The sequence below is a fragment of the Myripristis murdjan genome, chromosome 9, assembly GCF_902150065.1.
Source record: "Myripristis murdjan chromosome 9, fMyrMur1.1, whole genome shotgun sequence".
In the NCBI taxonomy this organism is placed as follows: domain Eukaryota; kingdom Metazoa; phylum Chordata; class Actinopteri; order Holocentriformes; family Holocentridae; genus Myripristis; species Myripristis murdjan.
The window spans coordinates 17,292,292-17,315,889 of NC_043988.1; the positions used below are offsets into that span (position 1 = coordinate 17,292,292).

The window sequence follows — 23,598 nt, forward strand, 5'->3', positions numbered from 1 at the left end:
GCTCCTAGGACTTACTGGTCTTTTGACTACCCCTCTCCCCCCTCCCCTCTATCTCTGTCTTTCTCTCCCTCTAGAAACTGTGTAATGTGTAAAGCCTAACAAGTGAATGTAATCTCCTCTGCACAGGAGGGACTGCCTGTGGTGTGTGTGTTTGTGTGTGTGTGTGTGTGTAAGAGAGAGAGAGAGAGAGAGAGAGGATGGGGAGAGAGAGGCAGAGGGAGGCGGGGACTGTTGATGTGTGATCAGCGGTACTCCTGAGCATTGTACTGTACTGCAGCATCAACAGAGCGCGAGAAAACGAAGACAGGACTGGAGAAGACATGAGCAGCGAGGTGTGGGTCTCTGACGCCAAGTCAGGCAGCCTGGGGAAGCAGCAGAGGTGAACTTGGGAAAGGACACACGGAGCATCCGGGATAAAACCTAAAAAAAAAAAAAAAAACAACACCACCAGGGTGAGAGGACGCAGACTGGAGTGGTGCCATGGGGGGCTCCATCAGCCAGCACAGGAAGGGCTCTGTCAGCTCCCCACGGAAGAAGAGCAGCATGTAAGACGAGAGCATCATCTTTCATTGTTTATGTGTGTGTGTGTGTGTGTGTGTGTGTGTGTGTGTCTCAAGAGTTAAAGAATAGAAGACAAAAAGAACAAGAAATGACTTGCAGAGACGCAACAGACTAGTTGACTGAGTGCTTTTGATCAAGGACAGAAGATCAATTTTGCCCTTCAGCACTTGAGATTATGTTCTCCTTTGTATCAGCCGGGCAGGAAAGTGAGGAGGAGAGGGAGATAGGAAGCCGAACTGTAATGGGAGCCGAGGCGACTTTGCCTGCAGGACTAAAAGCACTTAGTCCATCAGATGGTGAGCTGCGCTGAGTCGGTCCTGCCGTGCTCATGAAGCTGTTTTGAATACAGTTTGTCTATTCAAATCTAAGGGGAAGAACTCAGAGGAAGGGAGAGTCCAGAGCAGAAGAGAAGAGAGGTGCCGCTAATGACCTCTGCAGAGAGGCTCATGAACAGGCCGTGCTCCTGAAATGGGTACGGTGTTGAAGCTCTCCTTCTATTTGTTTCACTAGCATTGGTTTTGATTTTGTAGGTGCTTCCCAGCAACTTTGAGGAACAGTAGCATTAATAAAACTGCCACTGGCTATTCACTGTGCAGATGTGACACAAGGTGTTTGTTTTTTTCTTTAAACATAGAAGGCGCACAGTTTGTTGTATTGGAGCAGGCCATTTGGCTCTCTCTGTAACTCTACACCAAATTGAGTTCATCTGATGCAGTGCTGTCGACTTCCTCAAACTACTGTGTGCTGCACGGCGAGCTGCGCTTCAATGAGCCCTCCCAGCTGCAAAACGTACGGACTGAAGCTGTTCATCACCGCTCAGCCCATTTAACCCAACCCTCTCCCTTCTTGTTTCTTTAATCCGTAGTACCAGTCAATCCTTCCACTTTCTCTGATCCCACTGGAGTTTGTCTCCATTTAATGAGCTTCTAAGCCTCTAGTCGAGGATCACTCTCTCCCACACATGTTAATCCATATGCAGCCAGCAGGACTGTTAGTTGGTAGTATGACAGGCAGGGCTGCCGTGCACCGAAGCAGAAGATGTTGTTTGAAGCCGTACGATGTCACAGTGAGTGACTCTGATTGGCTCAGCAGCTTCAGAGGGGATCTGAGGGTGTCATCGGTTTGATCACACAGCACCGAGGGGTCAACACTGACACCAGGCCTCTGTCACAGAAGGCTTATTGTTTGGGTCTTTTTTTTTCCCTTAAAATGAAAAGCTTTCATGCAAAATGTAGGGCTAGTGGCCAGTCTTATTCAGCACTACCGGCCTCTGGATACATGTGTGTATCTGCGTGAGGGCGTGAGGAAGGCTGGGGGCCGTCCACTCTGAGAAAGATGAAAAGCCGAGCGGCACCATGTGATCGCCGCTTTGATTCTCGCATCTATTTTTAGTTGGCTTAATCAACCTTTTTATTTTTTATGTGGAGCACTCTTGGATTTAGTCCTCCTGTGCTCCAAACCCCCACCACCACCCAGAACGTCCCCCATTTGGGAAAAGGACGACCTGCATTTGCAGATGCAGTGGTATGAATAGTAGGCCGGCGTGGGCTGAAACACTTCTCTTGTCTTACGAGGAGACAAACAGGACATTGTGCACACATGGAGAACGCCATGGCAAAATGAAACGTCCACATGATTAATGTGACACCTACTCTTACTAAATGTTTCAGGAGACCTTTATTTACACAGAAATGACATTTTAGAGTCTATATTTAAAAGGGGGCGCAATGAAAACACTATTTAAACTAGATCTTAGGCATTTTGAAATGAAACTCCTCACATGTTGTCACTGAAACAGAGAGATCTGATCGAGTGAATTTGAAAGGAGAATAAAATGAATGGGAAAACCATGAAGCGAACAGTGGGGGGGGTGTCATCTCCCCTGCCATATGCGTGCATGTGTGTGCATGCACTATTGTCTGGGAATTGTGTTCCCTTTGTGCCCTCGTACTCCCGAACAAAAGCTTTTCTGGTGTCTGTACACGACTCGACCCCTCCTCTCTGTCATTCCCTCATTCTTTCTCTCCTCGTTTTATCATGTCATTGTCAGTTCAGTAGTGCTATACCACAAAACGCTGAAAGGGCATGAGGATGCCTCGGCTCCCTTCAGTCTCTGTTCACACCGTGCTAGTTTTCCGCTCTGATTGCCACTAATTGGGTGTTGTATTAAATATGCAGGGATACAGTATCAGGGATGCAAACACAGCCACGCTTTCCAACTTTACATCAAAGAGGCTTCGCAGCATCTTTCTCTCTCTCTCTCTCTCTCTCTCTCTCTCTCTCTCTCTCTCTCTCTCTCTCTCTTTCTCTCTCTCTCTTTCTCTCTCCTTCGCTGTCTCTGTCTCACTCCATCTTACTCTATATATCTCTTCAGTCTTTGTCAGACTGCTGTGACCTGGATAGAACTAGGCTGCATGAAAATATAAAAATAAACCGATGATAAATATCGCTGGTTCTGCTGCCTTTGTGTGTGTGTGTGTGTGTGTGTGTGCGTGTAGTATCTGTATACATGCTTTCATGATGTAATACCCTCGTGACCCCTTCCCAAATGGTTGCCATAGCGAACCCAGTGATCCTGTCGACTATAAGCTCCCAGTGGTGACATCACAACAGTTATGCATTTCTCTCTCTCTCTCTCTCTCTCTCTCTCTCTGTCCCCCCTCTTACCCAGTCATCCCTCGGCTCTTCTGCTGCTTTCATCTGCGGCTCTCAGTCGCTCTGGTCGTGTACAGCTCCATAACACACACTGAATCTGTTGCTGTTGTTTTTGTGCAAGGAATCAAGAAACTACCGATGGCCACTAGATGGCGCTCTGCCACTGAACAAGCCAGTGTAGTGATACAGCAAAGTGAGGAGTAGACACTTAAAGTAACAGACACCAACTCATTCATATCAGTTAATGTTTATTTTGCTGCTCTAATGCTAATTTATATTATAAAAGGATGATTCAAGCTACTGCCAGATTTTTTTTTTTTTTTTTACACTTGGCATCCCTCTTTCTCAGGAAAGGTCCTCTGCTCCACAGGAAGTGATGCTTTTTAAGTTCACTGAAAAAACAAAAGCCGTTTGTCTGTATAAGAGGCAGCCGTCAGGAGTGCCTTTATTACTCAAACACCAAAGCAGTAACTGTTTATCATCAAAGGTGTCACCAAAATCAAGAACAGTGAGAACCGTGCGGACGTGGCTCTTTAGATGACTGGATGTTTTTCCCACACTAAGTGCTCTTAACATTATCTAGGAAATGTATTGACTCACTGCACTCACCTTGATGGCATCCCCGAGCGGCGTCTGCTCTCTCACTTGACGTCCAGACTCAAGATCTATTTACTGAGAGCAGGCTGCAGCATTTCCACTCGTTTTTGCCTCTCTGTCTGCATTCCTTTCTCTTCCCGTCCTCTCCTGCAGTCTGTCATTGACTCACTTGCACATTTTGCTGTGGATCGGACTTGACATTCGAGTCTATCATTGTAACGTTGTAAGTTTGCTGCTCTAATTTGGACATTGGCACAGCATGAATCAGAATCAGAAACATATGAGGGCGCAGCCGTTTCTACATTCCTTTTGGATTTAACTTCTAATTTAAAAAAATATATATTTTGTTGCTCACAATTTCAACAAAAGACCTGATGGTGCCACTAAAGTGACTCTGCATCAGTGGGCTCTGTCTGCCTGTCTGACCCTCTCTCAACAGGCGGAGGATAGACAGCAGAGACACACACACACACACACACACACACACACACACACACACACACACACACACACACACACACACACATCTGATCCAATATCACATCACCTCTCTTGTGGCTCACCAAAATGTTGATCATAGTTGATTTATTCTTAGCTCATAACCACATGCTACTATCAGTCACAATGTAATTGATGATTAGGGATTCACATTCTTGCAGGGTTAACTGGCAACACACACACACACACACACACACACACACACACACACACACACACACGAGCACATACAAGTCTATTATGTCTGTTGTGTCTGTTCCATTACTGTAGTAAACCAAGATGGCAGCTCTAGACCACATGTCTGTGTGCGTGTGTGTGTGTGTGTGTGTGTGTGCCTTTGCCACTGTTATTCTGTGAGTTATTTCTGGTTTCAAAGCAAGGGATTATGTAAGAACTGATTCTTTTCCCTCCTTCTATTTTCCCTCTACTTCTCTATGTATGGTACACACGGCTGTCAGGGAGACAGTCAAGGATATTTCCACCACATTTCCACCCTGTCTGCTTTGGCATACTTGTACCCTTGTCTCTGTGTGTGTTTGTAGTGCATCTATGCATTTTTGTGCCTGTGGGTGTGTGTGTTTTTGTCTGTGTGCAGGGGCGACTTCAAAGCCTGGAGAGGCACGATAGTAAAGCTGGTTTATGCAGCACAGGATGTACATAAAGTGTGAGGCTGCTGCTTCAGGGGCTGCTGGAGGGTCACGTCTTTTGCAGGACAGACAGGTTTGTCCTCTCAGCTGTCCTGATTGACAGATTAGGAAACAAAGAAGAGAGGGGAGACAATGTCAGGAATGTCCAAGAAACAGAGAGGAGCACCTAACCCTCCAGCCCAGCCCAAAAACTCGCTTTTTCTTGCCTCTCTCTGAGTATGTACTTGCACCGATAGTGTTGAATCTGGGTCTCTCTCTCTCTCTCTCTCTCTCTCTCTCTCTCTCTCTCACACACACACACTCCCCATTTTTTAATTAAAGCTGTTTTCCCTCTCTCTTGTAGTTCATGCAGTTCTTTTCTGCCCAGCTATGATAAATCAAACAGGGCCTCTTTTTGTCTGTTCACCGATGTATGACATTTTGTGAGTGTGTGTGTGTGTGTGTGTTTGTGTGTGTCTGTCTTGTCCACCTCTTTGTACGTGCTCAGAGTGATCAGCTGTGGTGCTTCTGCTTTTATCTTGCGTGTTGTTCACGTGCCAGCAGTGAACAGTAGTGAGGCTTCATCAGAGTGGAGATAAAAAGGAAAAGCATCTCTGCTGCTTCCCTGTTCTCTTCCCTTCGTTGCCTTTTTCATTGTAGTTGAATGATCTGCCGGTTATTAGATTAGTCACGGTCCGTGTTTTGTCAAAGAACACATCTAATCTGCCCTAGATACTGTGTTATGTGTGTGTGTGTGTGTGCATGCGCATGTGTGTTTGCGTCGTGTGTAAAAATTAAAGCTTAGATTCAGTTGCATAAGCTGTACATGAACAGCCTGAGAGGTACTTGTGTGACCGTGTGTGTGTGTGTGTGTGTGTGTGTGTGTGTGTGTGTGTGTCATAGGGATGGAAGCTTTCAGCCAAATGACTCATTACAGCCCGTCAGCCTGATGAGTATGTAATTGCGCCCGCAGTGTTGGATCTGGGTTTAGCGTATTGATCGTCAGTGTTTGTCCCAGATATTTGGGTGAACAATAGTTCCTCTGTAGGTTCGGTCATGCGCTGTGCCATCAGTGGCTATTTAAAACCCTAATTTGGCATTTATTGTTCCATAGCAGTCACTTAGATACACGGTATATACATAGCCCTAGCTGAAAATAATATCTTGGCAACTTTTTTATCTGATTTCGTCCGTAAATATTTATTTATCCAGGGGAAAATTACTAAGCATTTGCGGTCTTGTGATTTCCACAATCACCATTACCCACATTCACTCCAGGGAGTTACCAAGTAAACAAAGCATTTACAACTTCAAATTACCTTTAAAACTCATGGTGGGCTGACTGATTCTCTCAGGATTGCAGCATTTTGAGAGGAAAAATGTCCTCAGCGGAGAATCCATGGTGTATAAAAGACGTAGTAAATCTTTGACTGGACTTTTAAGTGCCACCGTCAATAAAACTGATGAAATCCAGGCGGTTTCTACTGCATAAAACAGTAGAATTGCAAAGTGGTGGTCAACAGGAAGCATATATGGTGTAGCAGTGGTGTACCTTTAGTGTAGGCTGTATTGGAAGGCTATAATGATGGCATGAATTAAGAAATGCTATGATTTCAGCAACACAGGCTGCACCATGAACATCATTTCAAATCCAGGCTCATCTCCACAGATGTCTTGTTAAATTTACTGTGTTTGCTCACTCATTTCCTCCCTTCCCCCCCTCTCCTGCCTTCTTTCATCCCTTTCCTCTTTTTCACTCCCACAAGTCTGTCTGTCCTAGAGCCTCTCAAACAGGAAACATCCATTTCACCTCTCCTCATCCCCCCCTCTCCTTTTCCCTCGCAATCAACACACCCTGAAAGAATCAGGGAGGGTTCGAGGCAAACTCCGAGTTAGCAAACATGCAGTGAGGGGAGGGAGGCAGGAGGAGGGAGGGAGCTGCTGTATGGTAAGCAGCTGATCGTGGCTGTGGTCCACCCAGACAGAGAGCACAGAGGGAGAGGGAGGGGAGCAGAGAGAGAGAGAGAGAGAGAGAGAGAGAGAGAGAGAGGAGTGACTACTGATGCTCCAGTAATCTGCACTGTGTGAGTCAGTGCTGTGGGCAGAAAAGCAGAAACAGAGGCAGCGGCAACGTGACACACGTTTCTCTCTCACAGCCGTCAACAATGCAGAAAAGCAGGATGGGAAACCTGAACGCGAGGAGGAAGTGAGCAAGCCGTCTAGAAAACAAGCAGGGAGGTCGCAAAAGTGGACACATCTTCAGCAACAAAAGGGAAGGAGATCCGGTGGCTCGCTGTTGCCAGGGGGGAGAGAGGCATGAGTACAGAGCAGTAGAAGCTGTGTGAGGCTGATTGACTCGAGTGCCAGCTCCATCTGAGCCACAGGACAGGCGGGGTTGAACGGCACGACTGCAGAGTTGGAAGCGGTTTTAAGGTCCGACGTGGAGGCAGTGGGAAAAGGCTGAGCAGGGATGTCCTGGTTGTCTCCAGTCCAGTGGGCTAAGTGGACCTGGTCAGCAGTGACCGGGGGGACAGGGGACGAAGGGCAGGCGGGGCAACAAGGAAACGAGGATGACGACGAGCACAAGTAAGCAGGCCAGGCCGCAGATGTGTCTGTGTGTGTTGTGTGAGAGAGCGAGAGAGAGAGAGAGAGAGAGAGAGAGGGAGAGAGAGCTGATGTGCAGGTGGGTATTGTGCACTGCAAAAACACTCACTTTGACCAAGTCATTTAGTCTCATATTCAGTGTTAAAGTCTTGTCAAGTGTCCATCAAGTGTCATTTTCTTGAATCTAATGGGCTGATCTGCCTTATTCTTATTGATACTTGTTCTCAGAGAAACTGCATTTCAAACAACTGGGATTATCTCATTTTACTGACAGATGGTTTTTCACTTTGAAGCAAAAGAACATACACTAAACACAAGACTGAGTGACTTCCAAAGACGGTGCATGTGTGTGTGAGTGCATGTGTGTGTGAGCGTGTGAGTGCATGTGTGATGGTCTAGTGTCGTTTTAAGACAGACACAGGCACAGAGCTGTCATGTGGACGCCTGTGTGTGCATCCACCACCTGTCAGTGTGACTCAGGGGAATTTGCAGCTATTATACACACACACACACACACACACACACACACACACACACACACACACACTGATTGGTGTAGTGGTTTAATCTCAGATTCTTTCCTACTGTGTGGATCTCAGCGACTGGGCCATGCTGTCATTGGCTAAAAACAGATCTTTAGTGAAATACAGACACTCAGACTTTAACAGCCATTGTGCTGCTCTGTGCCCAGTCTGTTTTGTATGCAACAGTCCCTTTTCCCTCAGAGAGAGCCAGCACTGTGGAGGACCTGACTGACTGTCTAGGCTGGTGTGTGTGTGTGTGTGAGAGAGAGAGAGAGAGAGAGAGATGGAAGAGTGAGGCAGTTTGGCAGTTGGGGAACTGTTGCAGAAGGTGGGGGGAAGGGAAGAGAGCCACTGTTTCTTTTGCTTTGGGATTTTTTCTGACCGTTTCTAGTTCCTAAGTAACCGTCCAAGACCGCAGCACATGGGTGAAGCCTGGGACGTGACTCTGTGTGGAATTGTGTGTGTGTGTGTGTTGGATGGATATGGAGAGAAGGATTAACTCTGGTTTTGTTGTACAGAATGCTCTGTGTGTGTGTGTGTGTGTGTGTGTGCTGCTATCAGAGGGAGCGAAAGGGTTGCTTGTGTGTTTGGACTGTCAGCTTTGTTCCTTTGAGATGTTTTTCATTAGCGTGTGGACGTTTTGATGTGCACTCAAGCGGCTGGGAACGGGTACACACACACCCACCCACACCCACATAAACACTCTCTCTCTTTCTCTCTCCCTCTCTCCCTCTCCCTCTCCCTCTCCCTCTCGCCTTTTCACTCCCCACAGTTGGGAAATAAATTTGGGCTGGGTGTCTAGGCAGCTGAGACAGCAGACCAAAAGACTGTGTGTGTGTGTGTGTGTGTGTGTGTGTGTGTGTGTGTGTGTGTGTGTGTGTGTGTGTGTGTGAATGAGCTTACTGGGACACACTGTGTCCTTAGTTGTGGCAGCAAAGGATGCAGGTGGCCTTGCGGGGCCCAGGCTTCACTTCCTCTCCTCTCTCTTCCTGCGACTTCCCTTAAAATAAAAGCCTGTTCAGTTTGAACTTCTTTGAGCTCTATTGTTTTCATGTCACTTGAAGAAAAACAGGAATGTGAGAAGATGTTGGTGAAGATGTGATATTGACATTTGCAAACCAATTCTTACCGTTCACTTGTTGAAAAGTTTGGAAATCAAAGTGTTTAGTGGAACAGGCATATTAAAATTTTATTAAAACTATTATTTTTGTGTTTGTAGTGTCTACAGTATCGATATTCCAGTTCCCCTCCACTCTTTAAGATGTCAGGCTGTGATTTTCCAAGCAGCTAGTTGCCTTAAGATATGGAAATCTTCAAAAGTAGTCCATAATTTGTTTTATTACATGCTAGAAAATCAGTTTATGAGAATAGGTGTCACAGTTTTAGAGATCTCGGTTCATTTTCCTCAATTTCAGCACATTTCCATTTCCAAACTGGATATTTCATTTGTTCCAGATGTCATGCCAGATGCCCAAGTCAAGCGCTGCCATGCAGTTTTAATCTCTCTCTTTCTCTCTTTCTGCATAGTTCGGACTCGGAGGGGAACTATGAGACTCCAGAAGCAGAGTCTCCAGGAGTTGTGAAGCTGCTGACCCAACTGGACAACTCCAGCCATGCAGGTGAGACTGTGAACCCAGTGGAGAGCTGAGTGCTCTGACTGTGTGAGCCCCTCCATGTCTGACCTGCCATGTAAAGCAGCCCTGCAGAACGACCCAGATCCGGATCAGGACTGCGAGCTGGGTCAGGCTCTGCTGTGTTTTGTGGGGGAGAGTTCTGATCTTAAAGGAAAGGCTCAGTATTTTTCAACCTAACCTGTGTTACAATGTTGACACACATCATTTATAACCGTACCTCAGTATTAGGTTTAGTGACAAGAAACTTTCAGCTCTGTTGTAGCTTCTCGCCAACCCTCAGCTCAGTCCAACAGGGCAGTCATTATGGCCTCAAAAATCATTATTAATCATTATTAAAAAAAAAAAAAACAGGAAGCTCACAGCACAGACAAATACACCCTGAAATGGTACACCCAAAATGGTTGCAAATTGTATTTTTTTACAACTTTTGTTTAGTATTTATGATAATACAGGCTTTATGCATGTCCACACAGTTGTGGTGCGAAGTCGGCCAATGGTGCGTTCACTTGAACTCTGACTTCTTTCTTGTAAATTTCAACAACATGGCGTTCATGGTGTCAGCTTGGGAAAAATTGATGCTCTTTTCATTCCCTGTGGAGGAAAAGTTCCTTCTTGTGAAATGTGAGCACTCATTTATCCCCAGTTGGCACTGTGAAAGCCATGTTGTAAACGTAAACAAACAAGATGGTGGTTGATTGGCCGTCTTTGTCTTACACCAGCTGTACCGTAAGTGCTTGTGTTTCTCATAATTCAACATTAAGGCAGCGTTACCTATGATCCCTGCTGCAGCCACTCACAAAAAGGATTGTTGCTGTAGCGACCTCACTGGATGCACTTGTTTTCCTTCACTTTCCTGAAGGGGATACACATGTTGAAAGTGATTGCTCCTCAGCTTTTCACTGATCTTGCCATTGGGATAAATCATAATAAAATATTTAAGATTAGACTGTGTTTCCACTGGAAGAACGACGCCCTCTTTCTGTTTTGTGCTGTAAAGTAGCGACCCTTTGTTCCTTAAAGTAGACTAGGTTTCCTGAAAATGGACTGCAGTGTAGAGGCTGGTACAGGCTGCCCATTTCATTTGTTTATGATAATTCTGGTCATGTGTCAATATTAATGTCATAATGATTTTTTTTTTTTAAATGGGAAAATGCTGAGTGGTGTTGCTCCACGAGAAACATGTTGGCCCATGCTGCACCTAAGATGTCGGCAGGCCTGCTTTTGATGATGTTGTATAAGATTATACAGCAACTTAACCACCCACAGCACGCTCCCAGGGCTCCGTGTGAATCGCCTCCCACCCAGGATGGACTTAGATCACACTGCATACTTTAACATTCCTGAGCAGCGTGCATGAAAGCTGGATTAGAAATGTAAATGAGCTCTCCTCTGTTCGGCACAGACTTGTAAATCAGCAGTGAAGTATCTCTTAGAACCTGCAGCCCCAGACATATATTTTTTTCTCCTTTCTCCCCCTAATAGCAGCCGCTGCTGTCCCAACCTCGCCCCCCTCCTGATGTCCTGGTTTCACCCACACAGACATGAGATGAGGCCGTCAGTGTTGCCATGGTGATGGATAAGCCAGAGTGCCTCTCCTGTGCTGGCACAAACACCATAATAACACTGATGTCTGCAACTCTACTTCAGTTTTCGTGCCATCAGTTTGCTCTGCAGAAGTGGAGATGAAAATTTGATGTGTGTGTGTATCAGAATGATAAGATTAAGGATTAGATTGGTCTGCGTGTTTTGAATGGCAGGGCGGGATGACCTTAGACGTGTTTTGATCACAGATCACAGGCTGTGGGACACCTTGCCAGGTTGTAACAGAGAGATTAATCTGTTGAGTGTGGCTTCAATGGTTTCCTTTTCATATTAACACAGACACGTGGTCTGTACAGAATCTGGGTTACTTTCATAAATAAAACATCGTCTCCATGGAGAAACTAATAGACTGGATGGCTATAATTAGACTTAAACCGCTCGGGGGGTTCACTGTCTGTTCATGGCAGCCACCCCATGTCAGAATCTGGCTGTATCTACTGATGAACCTGGACTTATGACGTTCATCACACCTCAGACACCAGCGTCTCTACCTAGCTGTCACCCGCTTTCCCTCACTTCTCTCTCTGTCTTCTCTTCCTCTTTTACTTTGAGCTGCAAACCTCTAACGGTCTGATGTTGTTTTTATTGCTAGAGCATGAGACGGTGTGTGTTCTGCTGCAAGGCTGGGTGTGGTTCCTCTGCATCCATTCCCTGTCTCCAAAGGGTGTGTGTGTGTGTGTGTGTGTGTGTGAGAGTGTGTGTGTGTGTGTGTGTGTTCATACACCCTTTTTTATTCAACAGATGTTTACCTAAACTTACATGACTCAAGTGGATGATGTAATGACTAACATTGGCCTTTTGTGATGACAAAACTGTGTGAGAAGCTGTTAACCGCCCCATATGAAACCACAATAACTTCATTTAGTGTGTGAGAGTGTGTGTGTGTGTGTGTGTGTGTGTGCATGTTGATAGAAGAGAGAAAGAAAGAAGGAGAGAAAGAAAAAATTAATTGAGTTCAAGAGAGAGCTCAGAGGGTCTTTCAGTTTTGTTATTGTCTGTAGTTCAGTGTTCCTGGGTTTCGGGTGTGTGGGTGTGTTTTTCAGCACTGGAAGGTCCTGTGTGACTCACCGGGGGCCAGCCTGCTGCTGTGATCGTCGGCTCACTGCTAACGGCATGTTGAGCACACAGGATGTGAGGAGCTATTCTCAGTGCTCCGATAGGAAGCCAGAAGCCATTTTAAGTGTTCTAACAGGAAAGGAAAGGCCATTACATCGAGGTTAAATCCCTGAATGAAAGCTAAAATCATCAGCTAGCTGCAGGTTGGGGGTTTTAGGTTTTACTGTTGGAAGCAGAGAAATCACCCAGTCCCCCACCCCCCACCCCTCTTCTCACAGGTCTTCCTGGACATGATGGACCGCTGACACGACACCCCTTCCTGGACAAGAACTCCAACCAGGATGTCAGTCCTGTCTCGCCCCAAGACGTTGATACCCTGAACAACCTCACTGGCTCCTCCCCGAACAACAACAGCTTTGATTTGGACCAGAACCTCAATCTGACCCTGAGCACCAAGCCCGGTCCTGGAGGGGGGCTCGCTCCGTCCCCCCCGCTGTCCCAGCCTCAACCCCTCCGGCCCCCAACGCTGAGTGTCCCGTCCCCGCTCAACAGGCCTGACCCTGCGGAGGTGGATGACGAGGCTCAGATGACATCAGACTCCAGCCCTGACTCAAACCTGAACCCCAGCCATGACCTGTGCGTGGACCCCGACCTGCTCAATGGCAACATGAACTGTGACCCCCTCCTGTCGGACACACAGCTCACCTGTAACCTGGAGGGACAGTCGCCTAGGAAACCCGGCGGCACCATCATCACGTGAGTAGCACATCAGAGGTGCACGTGCACAAAGGTCTACGCACACTTTCATTAAAACCAGTCCTCTTTAATCATCAGTCATAGTCATCCTCTTTCCAGTCAGTGGCACCATTTACACGCAGGCTGCAGCCGCATGAAGCTGACCCACAGGTTTGGAAACTAACTCTGCTCTCTCTCTTTCCTTTATTGCGCGCTGTTGTGTGCAATAAATCTTTTAGCAAAGTATGAACATACAGTAGTATTGCTGTTGTATGAAAATGTAGTCAGCATGGAAGTAACAATATACACAATATACCAACATATATCCAGTATTCTCAGTGTATTTCTGTTCCCTCTGTCAGTCATACAGCCCTATCAGCGTTATTATAGTTTTACAGATATCATTGCCTTTAGTTTTTTTTGTTTTGTTTTGTTTTAGAATTTACATTCCATTTCAGTCTTTGTGTTAATTCACAGGAGGATTTTGATGATTATTTTTCTTTACTCTATCAGTTTAGTTTTACTTAACGTCATTTTTGTGTTTATCCTCCATAGGGTTTCCAGTTTTACTATCGGCTGTGATAAAATATCCTAAAGTCAGTGGCACTGTCTTAAATTTTAATTACTACAGCAACCTTTTGATTAGTGCATTTTTAAAAAGTTAGCTGCACTGCACCAACCAGTCAAGTCTCCTTAACACTGCTGTTGTGATGCTCTTTCATGCACAGTGAACATTTGGTTTGTGTAAATATGGCTGTGGTCCTTTAAATCTGCAGTAGGGAATTAAATCATTTCTCTTTGGTTGTTTTCTGCTATCTGTGTGCACAAGGTGTATATCACTCACAGCCACAGAGCTAATCCTATATAATGCCTTTGTTAAGCTCGTGTAGTGTAGTTCATTTGTTATCGAATTGCAGTATTATTGTCTTAATGCAAACAATTCAGTGCTGATGATTTAAGTTGTAATTTTCATGTAATTATAATCCCAGCTCTAATGCCCGGATGGAGTGTTTTGCTACCAACTGATGTGTGTACATACTGACTTATGGATATCATGTCATATCCCTGGATAGCACTAATTGATTTAACTTGACGTGGCTCTGTTCCTCTTCTCACACTTCACTCACAGTATTGCAGTGAATTGGTGGTGAAAAAGAAAATTATTCTCCTTTTGATTTCAGTTGGTTTGGGAGTCCTGGAAGATTTTTCATTTCATTTCATTTTTTTTCAATATCACATTTATTTTTCACCTTACTCAAATGTTCTTGCCTGCATAGATTTAGTCATAGTTTTTAATTTAGTAAACTATAATAACCCTGCCCCTCACTCTTCTCTTTAACCTAACTCCTGTCCCGTCCCGTCCCATCCTCTCCTGTGTCTTCCCTGATCCTCTTCCTCCCCCACCTGTCATTCTGTCTCCCCTCTCTCTCTGTGTGGCATCAGGACTGCTGAGCAAGTCCATTTCCTCTGTGTTCTGTTGTAAGTACTGTGTGACTGTGTGTGTGCGTGTGTGTGTGCGTATGACTGTGTGTGTGTGCGTGTGTGTGTGTGTGTGTGTTTGTGTGTGTGTGTGTATCTGAGGTCTGTCCTGGCTGTTCTAAATACAAGAGCGCTTGTTTCTCTCAGAGAGCTCCAGCCTGCCGTGTCACCCACCTGACCTACAATACCACTTGCTCACAAACACGTAATGAACATGGAAAAAAGCGTGAGATATAGAACTCAAAGTCGAAGAGAGAGAAAGAGAGAGAGAGAGAGAGAGAGAGAGAGAGAGAGAATGAATATGTGTGTAAGGCTGAACAAGCGAGAGAGTATTTGAGAGAAACCTTGTAATTCCTTGTAATGCCCTGTGCAACTGTTCCTGCTCTTATTTTAATTTGGCAACAGCTTGTTTCATTTAATCTGCTTTTTCTTCTGCGTAATTCAATACTTTGAGCAGAGTGTGTGAGCTCTGTGCCGCAGAGCAAAGCAGCGAGGCTTTCTGTCTCTCCCGCTTTCTCCTCCCACCTTTACACCTGCTTTCATGCTTACACAGCATGCATGGGTCCATTCAGAAGCCCTATGGGACACTGCAGGACACACACACACACATACACACAAACACAGTAATGCTCTGGTTAGAGTTAACACTGATATTTGTATTGACCTCCGTCCTCCTTGTGTTCAGGAACACTTGCAAAGTCAAGCAGAGCCAGCTGCAGCAAAAGGACATGAGTGGACAGGTGAGGAATAACCCACTTTGACTTGTTTGGGCTACGTTATTTTTGAAAATTGTAGTTTACTTGTAAATAAACGATAGCTTTTGTAGCCTAAAGCTCTTAAATTGAAGATTGCACTGCTGTATTTTTAAACACAGTATGTGAGCGCTTTTCTTTTCTTTCTTGGCGAAGGATGACCACAGCGGAGGCCACGCCACAGACGAGGAGAAGCTGGCCAACAGTGCCAGCGTCAAACCAGACAAGGACCAAAGCAGTGAGTGAGACGGTCACCGAAAATCAATTTGATGTTGTCTTCGTGTTGCGTGAATGTCTCTGGGATCTGAAGTTTGAGCTGCCCAGCGATCAGATGGCTGATTGTTTTGGTTTGGACAATGGTATGTTTCAGTTTCCCTTTGGGCAAACAATCAGCTGTGGCCAATCAATATCAGACAGAGACAAGGTCATCTTTAGCCTTTACTCTCTCACACACTCCACATTAATCATCAACCCTGCATATCAATTCGTGCTCTATCGAAACTTGTGATTGTGGGAGCCGGGACAGTGCAGTTATGTTGTTGTGACAAACCCCAGCCAGACTGCGCTGGACTGTAGGCGCCTTCAGGCTACATGTGACACAGCCTCACTCACTGACTAATCTGATTTTAGCCGACTGTACTGTCACAGAGATGCTGCAGCGGCCTGTGGCTCTGCAGTTTGTAATTGCACATTGGCATTTTACTGTGGACATTAATGTGGACGTTTCGCAGGCTCCACTCAGTTTTAAAGTCAAATCTGAAAGATGTAGTGGCCTATTAAAAATCCTCTGTCTCACTCTGAAGTGTGGGTGCATAGTACACACACACGCACACACACTCATTGCAAGAAGAAGTGTGGAGCTAATTGCCTTATCACAAATGCATGCATGTCATAAAAATTCATGTTTGGTCGTGACAGTGCTAATTTAACTTTGGGGTTTCTCTCTTTTTTGTTCCAGCTGACACATCACATTACTCGATTCAAGAAAATTCTTTGTAGAGATTTGTATTACAAACTTGCGTTATTGTCTCGGAGGCATTTTCAGCTGTTTTAAGAAAGTCTCCAGACTCTGATCCTGTTTTGAGATGTTAATTTCAGATCAGATTGTGTGTTGAGGTGTGTGTTTTTGTAGTGACTCTATTTGTATGCTGGTATTACTTGTTAGATCTCTCCTGTGCTGCCACCTTATGGCCATGTTAATAAACAGATTGGATCAAAGCCACACAGTATTACTGACCCTGAACACTTCTTTTGATAAAATGACGTGTACATTCTGTATCATGATGTTGCTTTCTCCCAGACCCAGAGTGCTGTGTGACATCCGGACCTGACGAGTCAGACTGCTGCTCTAAGGTGAGCAATAATGGCATTCAATCAGTCATTTAAATGTTGATATGGTGCTCTATCTGTCTACCAGGCCCAAACACAATCTATTTAGACATTATTCATCATCACACTGCCACACAGTCACACACAGCCTTTCACAGAGCTTCAGATTTTACATCTACATCCAAAAGCACCTGCAATGATGAGAATGACTACGACAAGCACTCATGAAAGGAGCAGGGCTAACAGAGGAAGAGGAGGAAATCATTTATTATGTCCATAATCTCACATGTACACCAAAACTATACACTGCCGGGTGCAGATTAATTTTGTTTGAGTTACTGACTAAAGGAGTTGGAATGTGTGATGTCACCGTGATGTCACATAATCCAGGAAATAACTTATACAGCTCAGCGAAATGATGAAACTGATTTTTGTCATCATTTCACTGTATTTAATTCAGTATGTGGAAGTAGTTAAACTTAATTTGTTTGAGAGTTACTAATAAAAACTAAGTGGTCAACTTCATAATTAAAAGAGCAGATAGAAATGTACAAATAGTTTGTCTTGTTGGTGCTGATGACCTCAGAGAATGACAACTGTCACATGTATCAATGATTTTGATTAATGATTTTTTTTTTTTTTTTTTAAGTAAATAAACTTTAGATCACTGCTATAGCACCATCAGAAGTATTTACCTCAAACTTTAGTGGGCATTGTTTGGAATGGGAATTAAACATTGTGCCAACTTTGGTGCATTTTCATGGTTAGAACTGCAGTTTTAGTGATAAAGAAAGAAAAGCAGATCTGGCCAGCCCCTTTTGATTCCACATATCACCAGCAGGTGGGGCTGAAGCACCTTCCAATGCTCAATCTGAGCTGGGACGGTCAGTTTTAAGGAACAGAGGGCCGTGTCAAACCCAGACTAGTGCCAGCACCACATGTCCCCGCTCACTGTGACGGTCACACAGCCACATTGTGCTCGGGCTGCGGTGGGGTAACGTGGCCTGGCGCTGCTCACTGAGCGGCAGGACAGCTCATGTCAGAGCAGAGTTCATGTGTCCCCTCGAAATCCACAGTGTTAATTTACCTCTGAGAGTGTAAAAATCAGCACTTGGCCCCTCCACACCCCTCACAGTTAATTTAACACTTTCTGATAGCCTTGAAAAGCCGCCCCCAAGACATGTCAGCTTCACTAGTGGACGAAAAACACTCCACTTGTTAACACTTGTCAGCTGCACACACTTGTCACTGTGTGCTCAACACTTGCTAACGCTGGAAATTTTGCTGCATGCTGACAGGAGGCCTTACTTTCTTTATTAAGTCCTTTATTTGTAATTTAATGGTATACATTTGCATAGGAAGTAATTGTTTACAAGATAAATGAGATACTGTACATCTTTAAGTAACAGGTGTTGTTCTCTACAATGAGCCAATGCATTACATCTGGGGTTGCAGGAGGGACGCTGTGACATCTTTTCTGATTTGATAGATGCGCTCCCGTGGTTTAGTCAAGCAGGAGTCCTTTGTGTTTGCCGCCATGTCGATCTGCTCAGGTGACTGACGGATTTGGATTATCATTTAGGAGATTAGAATATGATTGTCGTAATCCAGGGAAGGACGACTGGAGAGAAAGGGGGAGGGGTTAGCGAGAAGGAGGAGGTTTTTTGAACAGACTGGAAGAGGGATGTAAGGTAAGAGATGAGAAGGAGAAAACTAGAAATGACGAATGGAGGCAAGATGGTGAGAGAGAAGACCGAAGAGAAGGAAAGAGAAGGCACAGAGAAGGTCAGGAGAGAAATCAAATGAGTTAAGTAACCACAAATTAGGAATACCACAGAGCTGCAGTCCACAATTTCATGATTATATTAGAGTTTTTATTGATGGATTCATTAAATCCTCACAGAAAACACAAAAGCAAGTGCTGATTATCACTAAAGATGTCACCAAAATCAAAAATCTTCTGGATTATCACTTTGTTAAAAGAAAGAAAGAGTCACTTTACAATAGTATAGGCAGTTACTTTTTATAATGCAAACTGTGATCTTCTATTGATTTTCTACACATCTCATTCCCCTCTCCCTCTCTTTCCAGTATGAGGATCCCTGCAAGCTGAAGAACAAGTTGGGAGGAAGTGAGATCCAGAAAACAGGAAGTCAGGTCCTGGACTCCATCTGCATCAGCGGGGAAGAGAAACAGGCGGTTCTCACCCTCATCAGGGAGGAGGTTCGCCATCCCCTTTTTGCACACTGAGTCCATGCCGAACACCTCAGCTACGTGTTTGTTTAGTCCTCGGTGGACTGTGCATGTGTTTGACAGGGTTTCTATGTCTGCTCATGACTGATGTCTCCTTTCAGATCATCACGAAGGAGATGGAGGCCAGTGACTGGAAGAGGAAGTTCGAGGAAAGTAGACAAGAAGTCAGTGAGATGAGGTGAAAAACCTTGTTGCTCAACACTCTTACCTCGAGTCTAGTATCTTGGAGAAGTTAGTATGATTGATTGATTTGACACATCAACGCAATGAAGTGGTGTTGGAGCGGCTTTACCCTTCCGGGACTTTTCTATAAAAGAATAGTACAAGAATGGCACACGCTCCATATTCTGTTTTTCTCTTAGAGTTAGACAAAAGCAGAGGTGGCCTGATAGAAAGACTGAGATTCAATTCTCTGTATGTTGGGGAAATATTGGTATACAAGAATTTAACATTTCTATACTAACTTTGACATTTTGGACCTGGGGTCTAAATAGTCTTAGTAACAATATGATTATTTACATATTACCTCAAAGACTCAGACAGTGTCCTATAATACGAGGGAGTCTCATCATGTTTTTTGTGTCATTGCAGGAAAATCGTTGCAGAATATGAGAAGACAATCGCTCAGATGGTCGGTGAGTACAATCCGTTGGTTGTGGATGGTTTCCAGTGCTCTAACTCTTTGAACAGTGATGGTCAGCTGTTACCTGGCAAATCTTCAACAACAATAATGTCTTCTCTTTTGCTGCCATCAGAGGATGAGCAGCGCAACAACTTGAGCTCCCAGAAGTCGTTGCATGCAATGACCATGGAGAAGGAAGCTGCCCTGGCAGACCTGAACTCTGTCGAGCGCTCTCTGTCTGACCTGTTTCGGCGCTATGAGAACATGAAGAGCACCCTGGAGGGCTTCAAGAAGGTAAGGAGTCACAGGACAGGCTCCTGTCGGGATAAGAATTCAAACAAAGTGTCATTTGCAAGTGTTTATGTGAGTCTTAGCAATAGAGATTAGAGGACAATAAGGGCATTTGGAGGGAATGAGTGTTAAAGGTATTCCATCGTCTCTCGGCAGTGGTTGTCTAGAGATGAGACAGGTTTGTCCCGTCTTTCAACACCTGCATCAAGGAGTCAGCGATAAAAAGCAGATGTCTGGAAGCCCTTATCACCGGTCTTAAAATGCCTTAAATTCAGTCACACAAATATTTGACCTCTTAAGTCTTGAAATAGTCCTAAATTGGTCTTATTTCAACAGAAACATTTTATCAGAGTTTTAAAATCCTTTTTCTGTCCAAATTATTCAGACGTTGTCGTCGAAGCTTCAAATGTTATAAAACTCTAAAAACTATAAAGGTCTACCGTTGAAAGTTATGCATACCTGCTGCACTTCCCTGTTGGGAAAATGCCTACTGTAGATTAACCCAACTCGCTTTCTCCTTACCTGCCATACTTACCCAGAGACAGACATTCAAGAAAATCTTGTCTGAATTTCTGTGGGGGAAAAAGTAATGGTTAGATGGTTAAAATCGTCTTGTTCATACATCATACTTACCTCTGCACTGCACCTTTATACTTTCCTGCAACACTCATTTGAATGAAAGAGAAATGATTTGTCCAAAGTTGTAGTTTAAAATTTCACGAAAATGAGTCTGGAAAAGTATCAAATTTAACTCTGGGAAAGTGTGTAATCATAGAAACTGAGAAGAGTGAGAAGGAAAAGAGAGTTTGTGCTCAACACAACTTTCCCACAACCCAACTCTCTACATGAGATTCCACTGTATTGTTTTCCGTGACATGAAGAGTATGTAATGATGCACAGTGTTATGTCTGTTTCTTGTAGAGCTCTTTCTCTCTGTGTTGGGCTGATTAACGCGGTGGCTGCTCTCATGTTTCATTCACAGAATGAGGAGGTGCTGAAGAAATGTGCTCAGGAATATCTGGCCAGAGTCAAACAGGAGGAGCAGAGATACCAGACTCTCAAACTTCACGCTGAGGAGAAACTTGACAAGTAGGTTTTGACAGCAAATCTCACTTTTCCTGCCAAATCTTAAAACATGCAAGACAGTTTTATGATTTTGATCATTTATACATCTTTATACATCTTTTCTCTCGTTCAGGGCCAACGAGGAGATTGCGCAGGTCCGTGCAAAGTCGCGCTCAGAAAACATGGCACTGACTGCCAGTCTGAGGAAGGAGCAGATGAAGGTGGAGTCTCTGGAAGGAGCTCTGCAGCAGAAGGTGACCCTCGAAACGCTGCATGGCAGTTCTCATCTACATGATGCTTTTAGATGCAATAATATTAGCTCACATTATAGCATAGGCATTGCATATTTGTGCTTTATTGTAACACTCAGAGATTTACCTACACTAATATCACTCCGCTGTGGTTTGTTGTCACAGAATCAAGAGATTGAGGAGCTCACCAAGATCTGCGACGAGCTGATCGCCAAAATGGGAAAAATAGACTGAGAGAGAGAGAGAGAGAGAGAGAGAGACTCCTGTCAATCAGCCAGTACTGTCCCTCCAGTCCTGCCCACAGCCTCCAGTGAACCCCGCGCATGATCCCGGCCAAGACGCAGCTCTCCTTCCCCGTGCCAGCCCTGCATCTTGGAGATTGCTTTATGTACAGGTCAACTCAATACAAACGTCTAAAGTAACCTCCTGTATACTACAGCTGAATGCAGTATTTGTGACCGGAGCAGCATTCTGTCCATGCTAAATATTGCTTGAGGTGGGACTCTGTGGTATTTGGTCGTTCTGTTTTTGTTTGGTTGTATTTTTTTTTTTTACTCATTTATGAAGCCAGCTAGTTCCCTTATCTTTTCGTCCACCGTGCCAGTGAGCAGCGATCTCCTTGTAACTTAAATGGCTAAATTCTCAACATGCGGCCATCTTTTTAAATGGATTGTTTGATATCTCGGCAACACTCTTTTTTTTATTTTTTTTTTTTTTAAACCGTAAAGAAGGCTTTTACTCTGAAAGATGGATTCTCAGGGGAAATCGTGGGGCAGAATAAGGTCAGGGTTGAGATTCACAATAAATGGGCTGAAGGGAAGATGTTGGGGGTGTTTGAGGAAAACAGAAAGCTTTGATTAACCTGCGAGGCCTTGGTTTGTTCAGGAATGAGTCTGGACCACAAGTGAGTCAAATAGTAGCTACAAATCATTCTTACCGTCAGAGATCATGACATTAAGACAGTTCAGGTGGTTTTACGTAATTTGTCTGTCACAGATAAATGTACTAATTTGGCGAAGAAAGCCATTCTTTTGTTGATGTGTTTTTGAAAAACGTACAAAAAGTATTTGGAACTACTGTTGGACCCTGGTTTTGTCTCGACACATGGTAGGGCAAAGTTGCCTCTCAGCGCTTATCCATCCAGTTTAATCTCTTAATAAAGTTAGCACTGATCTGTCCAATCAGCACTCAGAGGCAACTTTTCTTGAAGTGGTATGGAGTGAGAGAAACCAACTACACTACCTTACAGCATCAGCCAGCCTGTGTTGTTGCCACAGAGCTAAAAAGAAACTGGAAATAGTTGAATGAAGTAACTGTATTTTGGATGCAAATATTAGAATCTGTTTTTAAAAGTTTATAAGTGCTGTAATCTTATATCCATTAATTTTTTTTTCCTCGAACCAGCACTATGTCACAGATTATGATTGATTGTTTCAGTTTTTGTCCCCTAATCACACGTATCTCTCACCACTGATACACGCAGGGAAGTTATTAAAGAATCTGATAAAGTTTGAATTGAACTGTTTGGTTTGTAGGTGTTAAGAGACGATAACGAAGACTGTTCAGGAATAACATGAGGTCTCGTGACTGTATTTGCAGCACTGCACTCGACTTATTGTAACAGATAAATACTGTGTCTTTGTGTTTTTACATTTTTTTTTCATAGCTTCACAATTCTCCAAATGCAGATTGTTGTTGATAGGTCACCAAGTGTTCAGCACAGTGCTTCTGCATACAATAGGTGACATTATAATTTGGCAACACGTGCTTCCATGACGTGACACACACACCCCTTAATGTGCCACTGTTTATCTCTGTGCCATTTTCATGCGATGTTACACAACCAGTTTTGTTTTGTTTTTTCCAGAAAATATTGCTTTGCTGTTTTTCTATGTCAGTGTTCCCTTCCTGAATTATTGTTTGATATTTGTAAAAGAGAAATAGCAATCGCCCACCTGTGATGGACACATTGTGGACTAACAGCGTGAGTGTGTGTACATTTGCTTGAATAAATATAAATATAATTTGTTCTACTATAAAGTAGTGCTTGCTTATTTTTTAGTCAGTAATTTAAGGTTTCTTAAATATCTGTATTAAGTGCAGTGATCTGTTCAGGGTTCACACACTTTGACCGCCACATGAATTGTCACTGACCATAAATGTGTCTCATCCTTGGCCTCATTATTGGTAATACAGAACGATACACACAAACTAACACATAGCAAACTCCACACATGTGGAGTCATAATCCAACGCTTTCCTGTAGCTAGAGAACAAGTAGTGTAGAGTGAATACTGTAACTGCACCACTAACAAATGACCTCAAACTCACTTTACCACAAATTTGATAGCCTAACTGTGACCATGTGCTGCTGGTAACTGTGTCCCCCTGTTACAGCAGGCATGCTTAAGTCAATTACGACAGTGTGCTGCCTGTGCAGCATTGATAGAGATTACAGAGATAA

At 44.2% G+C, this 23,598-nt stretch overlaps 1 protein-coding gene across 2 annotated transcripts; it reads left to right on the forward strand.

Annotated features, from left to right (window-relative positions):
* Nucleotides 1-283: 283 nt before the first annotated feature.
* On the forward strand, nucleotides 284-23,170 carry LOC115365304 (transforming acidic coiled-coil-containing protein 1-like). Of its 2 annotated transcripts, none has more exons than XM_030060255.1 (13): nucleotides 284-545; nucleotides 9,593-9,684; nucleotides 12,636-13,113; nucleotides 15,257-15,311; nucleotides 15,480-15,561; nucleotides 16,624-16,676; nucleotides 18,744-18,875; nucleotides 19,007-19,083; nucleotides 19,497-19,540; nucleotides 19,661-19,821; nucleotides 20,801-20,907; nucleotides 21,017-21,137; nucleotides 21,300-21,368. In XM_030060255.1, the coding sequence occupies exons 1-13, from the start codon at nucleotides 481-483 to the stop codon at nucleotides 21,366-21,368; spliced, it is 1,536 nt and encodes a 511-aa protein (XP_029916115.1). In that variant the 5' UTR covers nucleotides 284-480. The 2 variants fall into 2 exon arrangements, with proteins under 2 accessions (XP_029916115.1, XP_029916114.1); XM_030060254.1 differs by lacking the exon at nucleotides 284-545 and adding an exon at nucleotides 6,926-7,523 and having other exon boundaries at nucleotides 21,300-23,170.
* The last annotated feature ends 428 nt before the right edge of the window (nucleotides 23,171-23,598 follow it).